Genomic DNA, 18,397 nt, shown 5'->3' on the forward strand with positions numbered 1-18,397 from the left:
AGATAGCCCCAAACATGAAACATTAGGGCATAATTTTAAAGACATTTTTAGAAATTATGTAATACTTTTTACAAATGCAAAAACTCACGTAATGAACACATTTCATATCTGGTATGTAAAATAAAACCTAGAAATTTAGCAGGAAGAAAATTCCTTCTTGAAATTAAAATAAAGCTTTTAACTACTTTTACAAACTTTAATTCAAGGGCACCCATGTGCCATAGTTTGTTGCATTTTCTCTTGTACTATAGCTTTGGCTTGTTTGGTTTTGTTTCTAGGCTTGTGGTCAAAGTAAAACATTGTGGTCTCATCACAGAAATTTTGCTAGCCCCACTTCACTGACAAATCACACCCCGTGTAAACTGTGGCTCCACCACAGGGAATTGGATCTTTTCAGTAGTTTGTAATAATTAAATGAGGACAAGTCCCATGTGTAATCCGCTATCCTTTAGGGTAATACCTGGGCTAAGTGTTTTCTCTCCCTTCTGTAGAGACAGAAGAGCTTGGCTGTGTTCATCTGCCGCCACTCGGCCTCCCAATTCTGTCAATGAAGCGCTGCCCAGTTAAACCTTCCTTCCAGCTCAGGTTCCCTCTGTGATTGAGAAGTAGGTGTGCCCTAGAATGCCACCGGCCGTGGGGACCAGGGTCAGCAGCAGTGAAGCTTTGTTGTCATTGCTTCAGCACAGGCCCTTTAAGGCAGGCAGCCCTGCCTCCTAAGTGCGGCCTCCCGAGGCCTCGCCACTGTCGCGGTTCTTGCTGTGGCTTTAATACGACACCTAGTGGGCAGCGTGGAAATCCCCACGGGCCTCCCCCCTTCGGGGCTGGCCAGGTCATCTTTCAGCAGGGGGTGGGCACCATTTTCAGTTTGCAAATATTGGCTAGCCTTGATTCTTGGTGACTTGTGGGTTTGTCTATCATGTAAACTCGACTTTTGTTGCCATAATGAAAATGTAATTATTAAACATGCAACTTTTCTATCACTGAACTAATTTCTGAGACATGTAAGTGGTGTTTTTCAAGTGTGGGGATAATACACAGCTCATTAAAAAGTACAGTCTTACTGACTTCTGGACCCTTTTTTTCTCCCACAAAAAACTATATTTAAAATATTTATTTTGAAGGCTTTAGAAAGGGGCGCCTGGGTGGGCTTAGCTGTTTAAGCATCTGCCTTCAGCTCAGGTCATGATCTCAGGGTCCTAGGATCCAGTGCAAGGTCAGGCTCCCTGCTGTCTCCTTCTCTCTCCCTCCCCTTCTCCCTCTCCCTCTGCTCGCACTATCTCTCCCTCCCTTTCTCTAATACATAAATCTTAAAAAAAAAAAAAAAGAAAAAAGAAAAAAGAAAAGAAAGAAAAAGAAAAAGACTTTAGAAAGAGTAGCAGTTATCCTTGTGTTTTATGGAGCAGATAATATGAAGATTGTCCAGATCAGGCCCATTTTTACTATTCCAGTATGTTCTTTCCTCACCTTACTGGAGTCACACATGGCTCCTGAAACTGTTATTTTGTGTGTGAGAACATTCTCTTTTCATGTACTGTCAGTTACTGAAGTTACCTTTCCTGGGCCTTACATACCCTAATAATCTGTTAGTCCCTCCATCACCACAGCCTTTGGGAGGCAGAATCAGTGAGTATGTTCAGGGTGCAATAGAATCAAATAGCAAATAGAATTAAATAGACCATGAGTAATGTTTTGAAGATCATATGTTTAGTTGACTGAAGACATTTGACACCCAACAGATAGTGGAGAGTCTCTTTCAGTAAAAATAATTACCAAAGCTATGGTTAAGGATGGGGTTTAAAGTTTTTCCCTGGGACACCTGGGGAGCTCAGCAGTTGAACGTCTGCCTTTGGCTCAAGGTGTGATCCCAGGGTTCTGGGATCGAGTCCTGCATTGGGCTCCCTGCATGGAGCCTGCTTCTCCCTCTGCCTGTGTCTCTGCCTCTCTCTCTCTGTGTCTTTCATGAATAAATAAATAAAATCTTTTAAAAAATAGTTTTTCCCTATTTATAGTGTTAGAATCTATATAATAGGAGAAATGATTTTCAGGTAATAGTTCTCAAAATGGACTAGTTTTGCTTTTTTTTTTTTAATTTTTATTTATTTATGATAGAGAGAGAGAGGCAGAGAGAGAGAGGCGGAGACACAGGCAGAGGGAGAAGCAGGATCCATGCACCAGGAGCCCGATGTGGGATTCGATCCCGGGTCTCCAGGATCACGCCCTGGGCCAAAGGCAGGCGCCAAACCGCTGCGCCACCCAGGGATCCCTAGTTTTGCTTTTTATGTTTTTGCCCAAGCATATAATACTGTCAAGGAGTTGTTTCAAAACATATTACTCCCCTAATTATTAGACCAAGTGAGTATATTTTTCTTTTTCTTTTCTTCTTTAGCCAGCCACAGTGCCCCCCCTTCACCACCCCATGGCAAGCCTTAACAGCCAGAAACAAAAGTTAGCGGCGTGGGTTGATATCGTGTATTACCACGAGAACACTTTCTTTAAGAGCAGTCATTTTGAATTTGTTAGGATAGGATTTAATTATAAAGACTTTTCAGGGGAGTTGACAACATCCTGTAGAAGCTAACTCTTTTTGCTAAATCTTTTATACTTTTTTTTTTTACAAGGGTAATTTCTGTGAGTTAACAGATAATGAGTGGGCCTCTTTAAAGATGAACTTAAAATAGTTTCCTGTATGTTTTAGAATATTACTGTTTTAGAGCATTAACATTAGCTTGCCAAGATTAAATCATTGAGTCTCCATTTTCTGGACTTAAGATGGAATGTACGATAGGACCTGCCCCATAGGAACACCGGGATAGGAGTTCCGGAGCAGGTGGATGGATGTGAGTTTCCTACTGAGCCTGGCTGGGGGACGTACTCAGCTTTAGCAGGATTGGGGTGCTTAGCATTGACCCCAAGACCATGAATGTCGATGCTCTCTATTTATAGTAGGTTTATCCTAAAAAAGCCACTTAAGCCACAGCAATGAAAATTTGGTGCCTGTTATTTTATGGTCTCTGGGCTCAGAATGATGCCCAGTATCCACAAATTAAATCATTTGGTTTTCTTGAACTCTTTTAGTTTACAACGTGAGACTGATTTTGAATTCAAACACTGTTCAACTATCCAGCAAAATAGATGTCTTAGTCACAGCATGTATACGGTTTCAGCCATTTCAATACAAAGAGGAAAACTTTTTATGATATCCTACCCAAAATCACCACAACAAAAATAGCATGATTGGCACAAAGTGAGGCCTTGAACATGGCCTTGAGGCTGACTTGGTTATTATCTGCGGTATGAGGAAGGAGCAGCTGGTGGCATTTTAAATTTAAAAATCTAATCTCCAACTTGAAAATATTCCACTTTTATTTTCTTTGGCTGAAACGAAGACCAAGGGCTGTTTTTGAGAGAAAAAGATGCCTGCTACATATGCATTTTAAAATATTACTGATCTTCCACTATTTATGTTTTAAAACTATAAAGGAGGCAAAAAAAATTTTTAATAATTGTAACCTGCTCAGCCTCTGGCATTCATGATCTGGGCATATTTAGTGAAGCACTTACCAAAAGCCGTTCCTCATATTCCAAGGGCTGGAATGCTGGCCGTGTCCGTCCCAGCCCAGTTTTTCTCTCCCATGGGTGGTTCTCTTCCCATGGCTTCCGCTCAAATCACATGAACGGAGTTGCTTGGCAGGTTTTGTTACCCTTTCATCCCTGGAGGATTTTATTCTTGTTGGTTGCAACCTGCAGATTGAAAAATAGTCGCTTCTTCTCTGAGTATTTCTCAACGACCGGATCACTGCTTCACAAAACACGACGAGACAGCAGCCGTAATCACTCAGCCCAGATGAAGGGCAGCAGAGTGCTCTGGTGTTCTGAAAGCTGGATGAAGCCCTAGCAGTTGCAGGGCAAATTCTATAAATGTTTTTAAAAATTGGAGGCCAGTTTTCATCAGAAGAATAAATAATAAAAGTCCTTTAAAAATCTTGTTTGCGGGGATCCCTGGGTGGCTCAGCGGTTTGGCGCCTGCCTTCGGCCCAGGGTGTGATCCTGGGGTCCCGGGATCAAGTCCCGCGTCAGGCTCCCTGCATGGAGCCTGCTTCTCCCTCGGCCTGTGTCTCTGCCTCTCTCAGTGTCTCTCATGAATAAATAAATAAAATCTTAAAAAAAAAAATCTTGTTTGCTTCCTAAATAGCATTCGGAACAATGCAAGCGTCTCAGCACGGCTCTCCAGAGGGCCTGAGTTCAGGGACGCAGGTGAGCAGTGCCCTGCTCAGTCCTCTGCGGCTCCCAGGGGCGGGGCTGTGCCGCGGCACGTGGCTGAGGTGGCCCCTCTGCTCCACCGTCAGTGACTCTTCCCTTTGTTGCTCTCCGCTGCTGGATGCCTGTACTCTCCCCTTCTTTCCCTCCTCTAGTTTAAAAGCTTCCCTCACTTGCTATGTCTTTAGGTTTCCCACAAACAGCTCTGCTAAGAGTAGTGGAGCCAAGAGACTAGAGTTACACACGGTGGAGGCTTATCCTCTTGCATGGATGGATCCAGGCACTGGAGCTTGACTTTTAGTCAGAGGAGTACAGGTTCACTTCACCTGCCCGCAGGTGACTCGAAGCATCTGTTGCTCTTCTGTGGAACAGATTTCTGTTGCCATAGAAAGATTTCTTCATTGAGCAGATAAAGTCTAGTGTCTTTAGGCTCATGGAGTTGCAGCATGGCTGTGTGTGGCAGGTATGCTTTTTATAAAAAAGATTTGTGCCGCCTTTCAGTAGTGAGATCTCGGATGTGTTTGGAGATCTTTGGATGCCTGAACAAGAATCAGGAAAGGAAAGGTCCTTTCACATATGGCAAGGCTGCTGGTGAAGTCTTGCTGCGGTGTGTGCCCCCTGTACCTTGAATGCTTGTTGGAAAAGTCATCCTGTGGGTACTCGTGACCTGGGCCCTTTGTAGTGGCCTGTCCCTAGGGGATAAGGATTGGTGCTGGATTTCACCTGTGACCTCATAGCCTGAACCTGGAAGGAGGAAGAATCACTAAGCCAAAAAGCAGTGAAAGAAACAGCTGAGAACATAGAGTGGCCTGCATGCATCTTTACACTTACATAGCCCTAAGGGAAATATAGGATAAAACCAAACATACGGGAGGAATTACTGTCATAAATGGAGCAAAGGTTAATAGGCCTAATGTATTGACTTCTTATACAGGTTGGTTCAAGTCAAAATGTTTTTGAATGAATGTCCTAATAAAGTGGACCTATAAGCATATACACGTAATCAGTGAGAGAGGCAGTAGGAATGCGGTAGGGATTTTTGTTTCTTAACCAAAGCCAAAAAGGAGTTTACCTTCTTTTGCCTTCTAGATCAGGGTAAGTTTTTTTGTTCCTTCAAATTATCTGGTCTGCTGGGCCCTCTCACATGTTGTAGGGAGTGTAAAGTTAATATGATCTTTCAGGAGAACTATTTGGCTTTAAAATTTTATTCCCTTTCCTCTTCATTTGGAGTAGTATTTCTTCAGTCTCTATTTTCATTCAGACATAGCATGATTATTTACTGGATGCCCTGTGTGCAGGATCCTGGGCCCCAGCTGAAGACGACAACGACCAGTCCCTCCCTCCGACATGTGACAGAGGGAAGCACTGTTTTACAAGTCAGTACACACATGGGCACATGCTTTTTTACTGTGTGCCACGAAGCACTCTGCAGGAATCAGGCTGTGTGGCGGAGAATATACAAGTCCCACAGTGGGATTTAGGGGTCTGAGATGCATTTCATTGATTGTTTTTTACAAATGTTATTTGTAAGAATAGTGATTGAGAAACCACTCTTCCATTTGTTTGTGATACAGACATACAGATAGAGTAGCATACAGTCATAATTCTACCCGTTCCCTCGGTGCTTTCCTGCTGACTTTTTTTTTTCTAATGCTTTTAAAAACTATTAATCTCCAGAGGTCATATGGATATACAGTTTGTAGTTGTCTTCTCTTAGCATGATAATAAGCACTTTCAACATTTTCAGAAACTCTGAAATAACTATCTGCCCTTCTTTCTAAAGAATGTATTGTGATTTTTTTTTCTATTTTTTTAAGATTTTTTTTTTAAAGATTTTATTTATTTATTCATGAGAGAGACACAGAGAGAGAGAGAGGCAGAGGCACAGGCAGAGGGAGAAGCAGGCTCCACGCAGAGAGCCTGATGTGGGACTCGATCCAGGGTCTCCAGGATCATGCCCTGGGTTGCAGGCGGCGCTAAACCGCTGCGCCACCGGGGCTGCCCTTTTTTTAAGATTTTATTTATTTATTCATGATAGACATAGAAAGAGAGAAGGCAGAGACACAGGCAGAGGGAGAAGCAGGCTCCATGCCGGGAGCCCAACGCGGGACTCGATCCCGGGACTCCATGATCGCACCCTGGGCCGAAGGCAGGTGCTAAACCGCTGAGCCACCCAGGGATCCCCTATTGTGATATATTTAACTATTTCCCCATTTGGGGGACATCTAGATTATAACTGATCAAAGGAAGCTAATTGAAGATAAATCTGTGGTTTCAACTGTGCAGTAAGTAACCATACACATAGAAAAATGCATTTGGGGGCATCTGGATGGCTCAGTGGTTGAACGTCTGCTTTTGGCTCAGGTTGTGGTCCTGGGATCAAGTCCCACATCAGGCTCCTTGCAGGGAGCCTGCTTCTCCCTCTGCCTTTGTCTCCACCTCTGTCTCTTATGAATAAATTAAAAAAACAAAAAGAAAAATGCATTTGCGGGCATACATGGGTGTTTGCACATATATGTGTTACTTCATAAGTGGAGAAAAGGTCCGTCCCTTTGGGTCAGCCGTGCTTTTGCCGCAGCCCTCCCCTCCCTCAGTGACCCTCCCTTAACCCTTCAGTCCCTAGAGAAGAACCCAGCCTGGCAGCTGGTACTGTGGACAGAAATCTGCTTCCTGCTCTGGCTTCACTTTCCCCAAGGGATGGGCCACTCACCCAAGTTCCTGGGGTCAGTCAGAGGCCTGCCAGGGTCAAACCCATACCAGGAGCATGTGAAGGGCCTGTGGCCAGTGGGAGGGTCATGTGCCCCAGCTCTAGGGGGCAGCCCTGCTCAGGTCCCAGCAATTGAGGCCTTGAGAGTACAGGTTCAGTATTGATAGATCTTTTGCATTTGGGGGAGAAAGAAAAATATCTCAATTTTTAAAAGTGTGAGAGGTTCCTGACTTTTTATATGCTTAGTGGCTAATTCAGTTTTAAAAATATAACTCCAGGCACAACACACCACAACTGTATGTAGAACAGGGTCCACAGTCCTATCTAGACAACTAAACGGTCACAGGTGGAGGAGACAGTTGACTGCTGAGAGCTGCTGTAGAAAGCCTGGAGTGTGGGGGGGCAAGACGGGCCAGCGGGACAAATGGGGACTCCTTTCTATCTCTTGGTTGTGTGCTCGGAGGGTTATTGACGCCATAGCCCTGGCCCCACTGGGCTGTATCCACCTCCCAATTCTGTTCTTGTAGATCCCTTTTCATTGTCACCTCAGGACAGAGATCTCCCAGGGGAAGGCTCTACCCAAACCTCCCACAGCGCGGGGCTTCCCAGAGGGCCGCCTCTTGCAGAGCCCGGAGGCCTCCCAGCAGTGATAACAAAAAACAAGCTCCTTTTCTTCCAAGGCAGTCCCAGCTAGGTGCCCTGTCAGGTTCCCTTTTATTGTTCATGTGACTTCTCTGTGGCCCTGATGTTGATTTGTGGGCCACAGTGGGATCTCGTCAGTTGTGACAGCTTACCAGATCTCCCCTAGAAAAGGAGGTGCCTTGGGCCCGTGTGGTGGGTTTTGGAGGTGAGAACCAAGCTTAGGCAGCACCTGAAGGGTCAGCGCATGTCGACTGGCTCTCCTGTGTGTTGGGAGGTGCTGGGAAGGTCTTGGCAGCTTTTAAGAAGAACAATTCAGTGTCTTGTGCTGAGAATGTGTTGTAGAAAAGAGATTCTGGGTACAGTAGGTCAGTGGCTCTTCCTGTTTCGGGGATAGTAGGCTTTCGAGGACTCACTGGGGTCAGCACATGATGTGCTCACAGCTCATATTTATCCCGGCATTCTAGTAAGGCTCTGTGGCCACTGGTAAGGGACAGAGACCCAGGCAGACTCGGCAGGAATCCAGCAGGCTCTCTCCCATCCATGAAGGGACACAGACACACTTGCCTCTGCAAGGCAGATGCAGCCACACGTGTGTGAGGTTTCTCCCAAGGAAGCTACTTAAGAGACGTCATGTGTCCTGGAGATGGGGCTGTGTCGGAACAGGTCGCTCTCCTACAGGAAAGCACAAACCCACAGCTGTGGCCCGTGGTGGTTGGCTGTTGGGTGCCCAGCCCTGTGCTACGGTCCCTACAGCGTCACCCTAAACTCTTGCCTCATCCCCCACTGGGTTGGGAGTTCCGCTTACTTCCCATTGAACAGATGTGGTAACTGAGGCCAAGACCATCCACGGGTGTGTCTGGGCCTTGGGACCCACAGGAGGAGGAAGAAGACAGAACAGATGCTGCCCCAGATCCTTCCCTCCCTCCGCAGGGCAGGCTCCCCAGGGGGGCTTTAGGACCAAGCTGAAGAGCAGCCCCTGCCTCTAGACAGGTCCTCCCGCTGTCCTACTGGGACGGAGCCCAGTTCCCCCAGTTGGCTGCCTGCCCAGGCACTGGAGCAGGGAGGGGTTCTCCATGGGCAGCGTCTGCGTCACCTGAGAACCATGAGAAGTGCAGGGGATGGGAACCCCCCCCCCCCGGAGCTCCTGGGTCGGGCACCGGCCAGGGCTCCCCTCGCTCCCGGAGACCCTGCCGTCCCCAGGCTGCCGACCGTCCGCTCCATCTGGGACAGGTCGTCTGCGGGCTTGTTCCCTTTGAGCCCGTGGCCAGTGGTGCGCGGCAGGCACAGCACAGGCTCTCGTGACATTGGTCCTCCTGAGAGGACGTGGCAGCAGGTGCTGAGAAGATATTGCTGATTCCCGCCACAGACTGTTCCTGAATGCCCATGGGCGGGGGCGGGGGGTATCCCGTGTCCGGGGCCATGGGACAGACCTGGGTGGAAAGAAGCCTGACACAGGAAATGGTGGGCACCCTCCACTGCGCAGAGCTAGGCCCTTGCAGAGCTAGCCCTCTCAAGCCTGCCACGCTGACTCCATACCCAGAACTTGCCAAAGCAGGGCTCAGGGTGAGCGTTTGGGCTAGCTGCCCTCTGCGTGGTGATGCAGTCTCCTCTGTGTTCTCCCTCTCCAGTGTGGGGCTGCCTTCCAGGACGACGACGTCATTGTGCTCAATGGCACCAAGGAGGATGTGGAAACGCTGAAGAAGAGGATGGAGGAGAGGAGGCTGAGGGCAAAGGTCGGGAAGGTAATGGAGCCTTCAGGTGCCTGGCGGTGCTTTCGGGTGTGCAGTGATTAAGGTGCTTTTTATGACCTCCAAGGGTTCCAGTCAGGGCTCACTGTGTGGGGCACAGCACTTCTGCTCTCCTTTATTCAGCTGCTTCATCCGTGACGTGGGGATGGTGACAGCCCCTGCACAGGACAGGTGTGGTTAGGAGGTCACCAAGATTGTCCCTGGAGTGCAGCCCAGGGAGGGGCAGCCACCACCACCACTGTGCTGCCACTGGCTTTAAGAGTGTGTCCTGGGTGCATAAAACTTGTGCCATAGAGGTTCCCAGCACATCTGGAGAGCCTCTGCTGTGCAGGTCTGAATGTCCTTGGGAGTACCCTGGAGATCGGGGGGGCCCCCAGAGCCTGTGATCCCTGCCCACTGCTGAGGCACCTCAGGTAGCCGGCGGGGGGTGGGGTGGGGTAACAGCCTTCCCATGACTGGGGGCTGCCCCCAGCCTCCCTGAGCCTCCAGTGGGGCCTCTAATGGTGAGGACTGGCAGGGAAGCCAGTGAGGAACCAAAGCTAAGGGTGGATGCGTGACAAGGAGGCTTTGTTTTGTGGCCCTGGCCTTAGCATCCCATTCCGTAGGCAGTGGTTTCATTGCCTCATGATTTGGCATAATAACCAGGCTCAAAACAGTTTATCAGTTAAGAAGTCATTTTTATGTGCCATCCATTCTAGATCTAGCAGGAAATTTTGTTATTGCTTAAGTATTTACAGATGATCCCTATCATCTTTCCTGAACAGCAAGATTTTCATTCTTAAAAAAAAAAATAAGTTAGGGACTTATTTGTCCCTAACTCAGTCCTTAGAGCTCGCAACTCTCGATCTCAGGATTGTGAGCTCCAGCCCCACGTTGGGTGTAGAGATTACTAAAAAAATAATAATAAATTTTTAAAAATAATCATAATTTTAAATTAAAAAATTAAAAATAAATTAAAACCACAAAAGAAAGTAAGTTTCAGGGTAAATGTGGGAGAAATTTTGGGATCAGAACTAAGTCAAAGGAAAGCTTAAAGTATTAGAAAATTTGTTGGGATCCCTGGGTGGCGCAGCGGTTTGGCGCCTGCCTTTGGCCCAGGGTGCGATCCTGGAGACCTGGGATCAAATCCCACATCGGGCTCCCTACATGGAGCCTGCTTCTCCCTCTGCCTCTCTCTCTCTCTCTCTCTCTGTGTGTGTGACTATCATAAATAAATAAATTAATTAAAAAAAAATTTGTTTCTGTGTCCTGAGGACATAAAGTTGTGGGGAAAAATAGCCTGCCTGTGTGGCATGCATTTACCAGTGACGTAATTATTAAAGATTTTTCAGAGTTGTCCTGTTTTGTTTTGTTTTAATTATCACAGAGGAAAGAGAAGGACCCTTGGAATATAAGTGCACTCGTTCTCCATTGTCTAAATGGCTGATGTTACAAATGAGCAAAACAGAAAGAAAAAAGCTTGAGATATTTTTGACAGTTAACAAAAAGGACTCTCCCTCGCTATCATGATCGAGCTCACTGTTTAAAAAGTGTGTTTCAGAGGAAGCTCCCAGTGTCTTGTATGGTCATTAACGGTGTCACTGGGGTGAGTCGTCTCCAGTCCCAGAGTTCCTGCCAAGGTGTTCAGAGCCCAGTGGGGCCAGCACAGCCCTCTCCGCAAGATACTCTCTCAGCTTCTGGGAATGCCTCTTAGATACTGCTACCAGGATACCAAAATATTTCCCAAATATACCCTCAGCCGAAGGCAGGACATAGCATTTCCACTCTAACTTCTTACTGCTCTTGCTTCTTCCATAACCTCAGCTGTGAAGGAAAGGCTTCAGAATCCAGTTGTCTGTTTTTGAAGACTGGGGTATCGTCCTCACGGATTTGAGTGCATGTCCTGCGTGTGTGAAACAGACGGGCGGCTTTTACAGGTCACTCTGTTTGCCTGTGCTCCAAGTTCAAGGCCTGTGCCCAGGAAGGTGGGTTCCCCAGTTTCTAGGGGCAGCAGCCTTCCCAGCCGAGTAGGCCGTGTGTCTTTAGCGCCACCTTCTGGAAGCTTGGAGACTGGCATGTTAAATTCTCTGCGTAAGCGTCGTTCTGTTTGTGCGGTGACTGAATCTGTTGTAACACAGCCATGTGATTTTCGAATGGTCAGTGTCATCTCTTAAATTTTTGCTGACCAGTGTTGATTATTATGAATGACTGAATTCTAGTGCCTAAAAATCTAACCGGAGTAATCCAGAGTTTAGGAGAATTCGCTATCGTGTCAGGTCTTTTTTTTTTAAGTCTCTTTTTTCTTAGTAACCTCTACCTACACCCAATGTGGGGCTCGAACCCATGACCCCAAAATCAAGAGTTGCGCTCAGTCTTCAACTGAGTCATCCAGGTGTCCCTAACCTCAAGTCCTCATAGTTAAATATCAAAGCAGTTGGACAACTCTGAAAAAGAGTTACTGGAGTGGGTTAGATTCAGTACATATTTTATGGCAGCTGGACCTGAGGTACCCATCTATACTTTGTTGTTTAACTGCTCTTTTATATACAGCAGTCACCATGAACATTGTTATCCCTGGAATCTGGCATCTTTATTTGAAATTTTTGGAACATAAGTAGAGAACTAGGGAGCTCTCTTCAGGTGTATTCCTGAGTGAGGCGGAGGAGTGTAACTGGAAACGTGGCAAGGGTCCAGGTTTAGGATTGATGCGGTATCAGAGTCTGCTCCAGAACAAGTACCTGCTGTGGATGAACTGCATCGGCTTGGTGGCCGGGCCCCCTGGATGGCAGATGGCAGGAGCTGCACGTACCCTGAGAGTGGACCCAAGCACATCTCCAGTTGCCTCTTTCTTTTTACAGAAAGGAAAGAAACCCAAGGCGGCAGAGTCTGTCTCAAAGCCAGGAGTCAGTGAAGGTAAGACACTAGAAGAAGTTAATATGGGGATCCCTGGGAGGCTCAGTGGTTTAGCGGCTGCCTTTGGTCCAGGGTGTGTTCCTGGAGTCCCAGGATCAAGACCCACGTTGGGCTCCCTGCATGGAGCCTGCTTCTCCCTCTGCCTGGGTCTCTGCACCTCTCTCTCTCTCTCTCTCTCTCTCTCTCATGAATAAATAAAATCTTTAAAAAAAATAAAATCTTTTTTTAATAAAATCTTTAAAAAAAAAAGTTAATGCTTTTGCTTTGTTTGGTTTACTTTTTTTTTCCTTTTTTTTTTTTTTAACAGAATCCCCAGGACCATCAAAAATTAAGGCAATGAAGCCTGAAGAAAACAATCTGGATTCTAGGGAGAAGAAAGCCAACTCAGCTCCCAAAAGTGCAGGTGGGTCCTGCCAAGACAACAGGGAGCTGTTTAGAAAGCTGGTAACCCAGAGGGTTATGTTGCAGTTTCCTTGGAGTGAATTCAAAAGCTCAAGCTTATGCTAAGTCCTGTTTCTGAGGAGTTCATTGAGCTCTCCTGGAGGCCAAGAAACAGTCCCCCTATCCCAAAGCCTGGTTGAAGGAGCCTGGGCAGAGATGCTGAGTACATATCTGCCAAGCTACCAAGGCTCCACGGGGAGCTGGACTCAGACTCACTGGGGAGACTGGTTAGTGGCCTGAGGCTCGGCGTTGGGCGGGAATGTTCCCAGTCCCACTAAGGCTGGGGTTTTACATGGCGCACAAGGCACTTAGCCAGCCTTTACCTGCCTCCTGGCCACATGTCAAAGGGCTATTTGACATATAGTCCAGAAGTCGGTGCATTTCTCCTCACTGCCTTTAACTCAAAGATTTCTTTTATGAAAAGGAAACACAGATTTATTATTAGGTGAAGGAATGTATAATTTCATGATGTGAGAAGTACCCACAGTACTACTTGATGGCTTCAGGTCCCCAGCCTACACGGAGTAGCCACCTGGCCTGGGGTAGGTGACCCAGCCTTCTTGTAGTTCTGCTCCTGGCCCTGTGAAACAGGCTGACAGCCCCCACGCTTCGGTCCGATCTGCAGCATTCACAGGGTGGGGAGCAGAGCAGAGCATAGTTGTTGATTTTCAGTGATTTAAGTGCAGTAGCTTCACCTGCTTTAGGAGTTGGCAATTGAGGTGATATACTGTGACGTTTATCCCAAGAAAGGAAGGGGGAAATTACTGAGACTAACAGACTTTTTTCCTTTTAAAAAGAATGTGATATTTGGAGTGATCTGTAGGCCCCCCCCCCCCCCCCCGTAAAGTATTTGGCTTTTCATTCTTCCAGCAGCAAATGGGAGCTCTTCTGGAAAAATTGGGAAGCCTCTGAGTGGAGCTGCAAAGAGATCCATTGCCGATAGCGAAGAATCTGAAGCTTACAAGTCCCTTTTCACGACTCACAGCTCTGCCAAGCGCTCCAAGGAGGAGTCGGCCCACTGGGTCACCCACACGTCCTACTGCTTCTGAAGCCCATGCTGCACTCCACGCCATGCGGGCTCCGTTTCGTTTCCACGGGAGCAGGTGGCATAGGTGTCACTGTCCCCTGTACTCTGCTCACTCTCTGTGCGGGGCAATAAAGTCCTCCTCCCAAACCTCCTTGCTGGTGTAGTTGCTCTTGCTTGTGAGGCGCGTGGGTTCCCAGTGACAGACGTGCTGGGCAGCTGGCCGCCCCCTTCCAACGCACATGCACCTGCTCTCCCCGCGGCCCAGAGAGACGCACTGGCCACACTTCTTATGCTTGAAATAATTAAGGACTTAGATGCCTGGTGGGGTGTATGGTTGGGCCCTTTTGACTAAAATTGTAATGATTTTGCTGCCAACAGTTAGGCCAAATGAAACTGCGCTCTAGGAAGTGAATTTTAAATGCACTCTGCCTGCAGGTCTGTTTGTGGGAAGGCATCTGTGCCCCTGAGTAGAGCTGGGGCCTTGCTAATTGAGTACTTCAGGGAAGTTCCTTTACTTTAGCAGTTTCTTTTTTTTTTTTTTTTTTTTTTTTTTTTTTTTTTTTTTTTAAATTTTTATTTATTTATGATAGTCACAGAGAGAGAGAGAGGCAGAGACACAGGCAGAGGGAGAAGCAGGCTCCATGCACCGGGAGCCCGACGTGGGATTCGATCCCGGGTCTCCAGGATCGCGCCCTGGGCCAAAGGCAGGCGCCAAACCGCTGCGCCACCCAGGGATCCCTACTTTAGCAGTTTCAAGATGAAAGCGATTTAGTTGGGTACCTGAGGATTTGATAGAAAAATAAAGCAAGGCCGCTTTTCTCTCACCTGTGTGTATTTTTCTCTCTTCCATAATCTTTTAGTAAGAAAATTACAGCCTTTCCGTTGATAGTGTCATAGCGTTTGCATATCTTGAGTTCCTTTTTCACTCAGATGATGAAGGAAATAGGGACGCCTCGGTGGCTCAGCAGTTGAGCATCTGCCTTTGGCCCAGGGCGCGATCCTGGAGACCCGGGATCAAGTCCCACATCGGGCTCCCTGCATGGAGCCTGCTTCTCCCTCTGCCTGTGTCTCTGCCTCTCTCTCTCTTTCTCTGTGTGTCTCATGAATAAATAAAATCTTTAAAAATATATTTAAAAAAGAAGATGAAGGAAATTATATGTAATATTGGTGTCTCTTACCAATGCGTAACGTGTGCTGACAGCAGTCATTGGAATTCCCATGGGACAGCTGAGTCAGGGCTGGGAATATCCCAGAGTCAGCACGGCTCTCTGGAGCCAGTCGCACTGTTGACGGGACCGGCTGGTTTCCGTTAACAAGCAGGAAAAGGAGCTGGGGGCAGGAGGGGGCGCGGTGTGAGAGGCCCCACATTCTCTGCCTCTGAGGGGCAGAAAGTTTGGCTCCCCAAGGCATCTTTCTTTGAATACAGAAGCATTTTAATCAGAACTCTAGTAACATCAGTGAATTTTTGCTGTAGACTTTTCCAGAACAAACCTGAATTGCCCACTCGCTTCTTACGTGTTTCCTGTACAGCCCGGTTAAACCATTTCTAGTTGCTTTTTTATTCCTTTTGTCAAATTATTTTCATAACGATCAGTACCTGTTTTATTTGGCTAAAATTTCTCTGTCACAGTGAGTTTTCTCCTTTCACAAAACTAAACAGTCTTTTTAGCTGAATGTCACTAATCACAGATTCAGTCATGAGGTGTTTTTATAGGTTAACGGCCATTATTTTGCCAACTTTGATTTCCCTAATTTTAGCTTTAATTTTATTGAGGTGGATATTTCGACTGTCCCCAGTTTTTCCCAGTGACCCGGTCACAGTGTCCCCAGCATCAGAACCTGGGCAGCTCAGGCCGCCCACTTCCCTCCAGGTCACCTCCAAGCTCTGCATGGCGCTCCCTCCCCTCCCTCCATGCCTGCAGCCCCCCCAGCGCCCCAGCCTCTCCCCACCTGCGGCCCCCCAGGAGAGCTTGCTCTGGAGAGGCCTTTCAGCCTTCAGTGCCTAGCGAGGCGTCGAGCCCTCGGAGGCCCGAGGAGCCAGTGGCACTCATCCGGCGCCCCCCCACCCCAGGCCTGGCAGGATGGCTGGTACACAGGGGAGGGAGAGCAAGGCGGCAGGGGCTCGGAGCTGCCCTGTTTTGAGCGCTCACCTGAAGAGTTAAGCACTCGATGGCCTTCGTCTCTTGGGACTCACTGATGCACAGAGAGCGGCCGGTGACCATCGTCCCTCCTTGAAGCATCGCAGCCCCAGCAGGTGAGGGCCAGAGGGAGGAGGACGGGGCACCTGCCAGCTCCTGCCCCATGGCCACCCCGCAGGACCCGAGCCTCTGCTAGCCCGGGGGGGGGGGGGGGGGGGGGACACGGGAAGGCAAGAGCTCCAGGACACAGGCTGTTTAACGCGCTTTCTTTCGTTTTACAGCCTCCCCACAGTGAACTGAGAAGATTGCCACTCGACACCATGAACCTTCCTGCTTTTTGACCCAGAGAGCCTTGGGCTCAAAGATCTTTCTGCTTCTTACCTGCCTTTCCCCTGTCCTCCTCCTATTGAAAAGCTGCTTTAGGCTTTTGAGCACCGAATAAACCACGACGGCATTTGCTATCGTTAAATATACATAAACATTTCCAAACGACAAAAATCACACGGAGGGAAATTTCCTGAGCATTCCTGTTGTGTGTGGTCATCTACGTGAATAAAGCCTGTCTGCCCCTCACTGCATCACACCAAAACCGCCACATATTAGAGCCCTGTTTGGTGGGGGGGGAGTGACTTAAAATACGGGGTGCATGTAGACACAGGGCCACCCCAAGATGCTCTGCAGCCGTGGCTCAGCAACAGGGCGACCCTCCCACCAGAGCTGGGTGAGGCTGCTCGGGAGGGCCAGGGCAGAGTCTGGGTTCCAAGGATGAGCCCCCGAGGGGCACCGGGCACCCCCTCTGGCACTTGGCCAGAGGTACCTGCCAGCTGCTTCCCCAAGGAGCAACTTCAAAGTAGGCCCTCACGAGGAATGGGTTCTCTTACCGGCCTACCTTCTAATCAGCCCTTTGGCTTTGCCTCTCTGCAGGCCCCGAGCAGACCACCTCCTACAGGAAGGCCCCCGCCTCTCCATGAGCTGTGCACGTGTAGGAGCCGGCTTCTCCTGTGCCTTCAGATAGTCTGAAAACTTCTTGGTCACTGCCCAGAGCTCAGCATGGTTCGAGGCACGGGGAGGGTCCCCCGTGGATCCTTGATGACAGCTGAACATTTCATTCCTAGGGACCGAGTATGAACCAGACGACACGGGGGGAACAGGTACATAGGCCTTGTGTTCCGTTAAATGTGATTCTTTCGGTTTCGTGTCATTTCGAAAACATTCGGTTTCAAATACACTGGCCAGCGAGCCCTAGCTTACGTCCCCACGTTGGCTTCGGTTGGCATACAGGCGGGGTCCTTCTCCCTCAGGGTCTTCACACCCCCCCAGATGCCAGCACCCCCCACCTTCCCCAGCCACCTCATTGCCCCTCAAACTACCCGAAAGTCTTTTTCGGGAAAGCCTCCCTGCATAACCTAACCTAGAGCCGCCTCCTACAGTTCTGTTCTCCTAAAGTGCTCGCTGCTTATCACAATTTGAATGAAGTGATTTATCCTCTTCCCCACGCACCGCACAGCCAGGGACGATTGGTGAGTGGAGGCGGGAGGCGGGAGGGAGGCGCGAGGGAGCGGTGGGCACGGGGGAGAGCGTGGCCACCCACAGGGCCTGTTTGGCCTCAGCCGAGTGGTGTGGTGGCCGGTGTTACCAGCTCATCCCTGTTTTCCAAGGAAGCCAGAAACCTTGGTTTCAAAAGTCGAGTCCCTCCCAATATTTAAATATTACCAAATAGGGCAGCCGGGTGGCTGATGCCCTGGGCCCGCCGCAGGCGCGTCCGACTCCGAGACCTGGGTGCTGGTTGGGGTCCTTGGAGGCAGGGGGGGTGCTGGAACGCGGCAGGGCGCAGGCAGGGTGCGAGGCGCCCACCCCGAGGTCCTGTGATGACCCGGGGCCATGATCCTTTCCTGCCCCCAGCCCTCGGGCTCGGGGCCCACACGGCCCAGGACGCCCTGCTGTTCGGTGGCCCCCAAAGAGCGTGGCTCGATCTCTGTCCTACTAAATGAGGTCTTCTTCCTGACAAGGGATAGATCGATTCGAGATCGTGAAGTGTTTCGGGCCGAAGTTATTCCTGGAGGCAGGGGTTTAGCATCGCCTTCGGCCCAGGGTGTGATCCTGGAGACCCGGGATCGAGTCCCGCGTCGGGCTCCCTGCAGGGAGCCTGCTTCTCCCTCGGCCTGTGTCTCTGCTTCTCTCTCTCTCTCTGTGTGTCTCTCATGAATAAATAAATGAAATATTTAAAATAAATAAATAAATATCCCCAAATAATCATGTCTGGGAACAACGCAGGCCAAGCAAAGCCCAAGGGGCTCCCAGCGTGTAGCCTCTGGTGTCATCGCCACCCTCCCCCCCCGACCCCCGGCTCTGGGTCCCACAGGGACACGTGCTCCGTCTGCCCCGCTCACCTCAATGTCTGGACTGGACACGTAGAGAAAGGGCGGAGCCGGGGGGGCTGCCTGTGTCCCCGCCCTCGCTGCACCCGCCTTGGAGGCTGCTCCAGGGCGACCCCCGGGAGCCTCCTGAGCCCCCGCCCGAAGCGTCACAATGGCCTCTGTGACAT

The 18,397-nt window shown here is 49.1% G+C and overlaps 2 protein-coding genes and 1 long non-coding RNA gene across 11 annotated transcripts in view; 2 read left to right on the forward strand and 1 right to left on the reverse strand.

Annotated features, from left to right (window-relative positions):
- The window catches only part of RTF2 (replication termination factor 2), a 40,855-nt gene extending 26,990 nt beyond the window's left edge, over positions 1-13,865 (forward strand). The window contains exons 6-10 of one of the 5 annotated variants that reach the window (XM_049100220.1): positions 5,502-5,633; positions 9,235-9,348; positions 12,192-12,246; positions 12,554-12,649; positions 13,558-13,865. In XM_049100220.1, coding sequence (XP_048956177.1) covers positions 5,502-5,633; positions 9,235-9,348; positions 12,192-12,246; positions 12,554-12,649; positions 13,558-13,736 — 576 coding nt within the window. In that variant the 3' untranslated portion in view covers positions 13,737-13,865. The remainder of the gene's footprint in view (positions 1-5,501; positions 5,634-9,234; positions 9,349-12,191; positions 12,247-12,553; positions 12,650-13,557) is intronic. The other 4 variants (XM_049100221.1, XM_025470464.2, XM_025470465.2 and 1 more) reach the window with 4 other exon arrangements.
- Positions 1-18,361, reverse strand: part of LOC112674152 (beta-1,3-galactosyl-O-glycosyl-glycoprotein beta-1,6-N-acetylglucosaminyltransferase 7) — a 28,408-nt gene extending 10,047 nt beyond the window's left edge. For 3 of the 5 annotated variants that reach the window (XR_007405423.1, XR_007405424.1, XM_025470461.3), the window contains exon 1: positions 3,562-4,440. Coding sequence is in view for 1 of the 5 variants with exons in the window: in XM_049100219.1 (XP_048956176.1) it covers positions 3,562-3,578 (17 nt within the window). In the remaining 4 variants the exon portion in view is untranslated. Of the gene's footprint in view, positions 1-3,561; positions 4,441-18,242 lie in introns of those variants that run through there. The other 2 variants (XM_049100218.1, XM_049100219.1) reach the window with 2 other exon arrangements.
- On the forward strand, positions 14,296-18,345 carry LOC112674155 (uncharacterized). The gene is made up of 3 exons (XR_007405425.1): positions 14,296-15,968; positions 16,134-17,372; positions 18,215-18,345. It is a non-coding gene; the product is annotated as an uncharacterized LOC112674155 (long non-coding RNA).
- Positions 18,362-18,397: the final 36 nt, after the last annotated feature.

Source organism: Canis lupus, chromosome 24 (assembly GCF_003254725.2).
Source record: "Canis lupus dingo isolate Sandy chromosome 24, ASM325472v2, whole genome shotgun sequence".
In the NCBI taxonomy this organism is placed as follows: domain Eukaryota; kingdom Metazoa; phylum Chordata; class Mammalia; order Carnivora; family Canidae; genus Canis; species Canis lupus.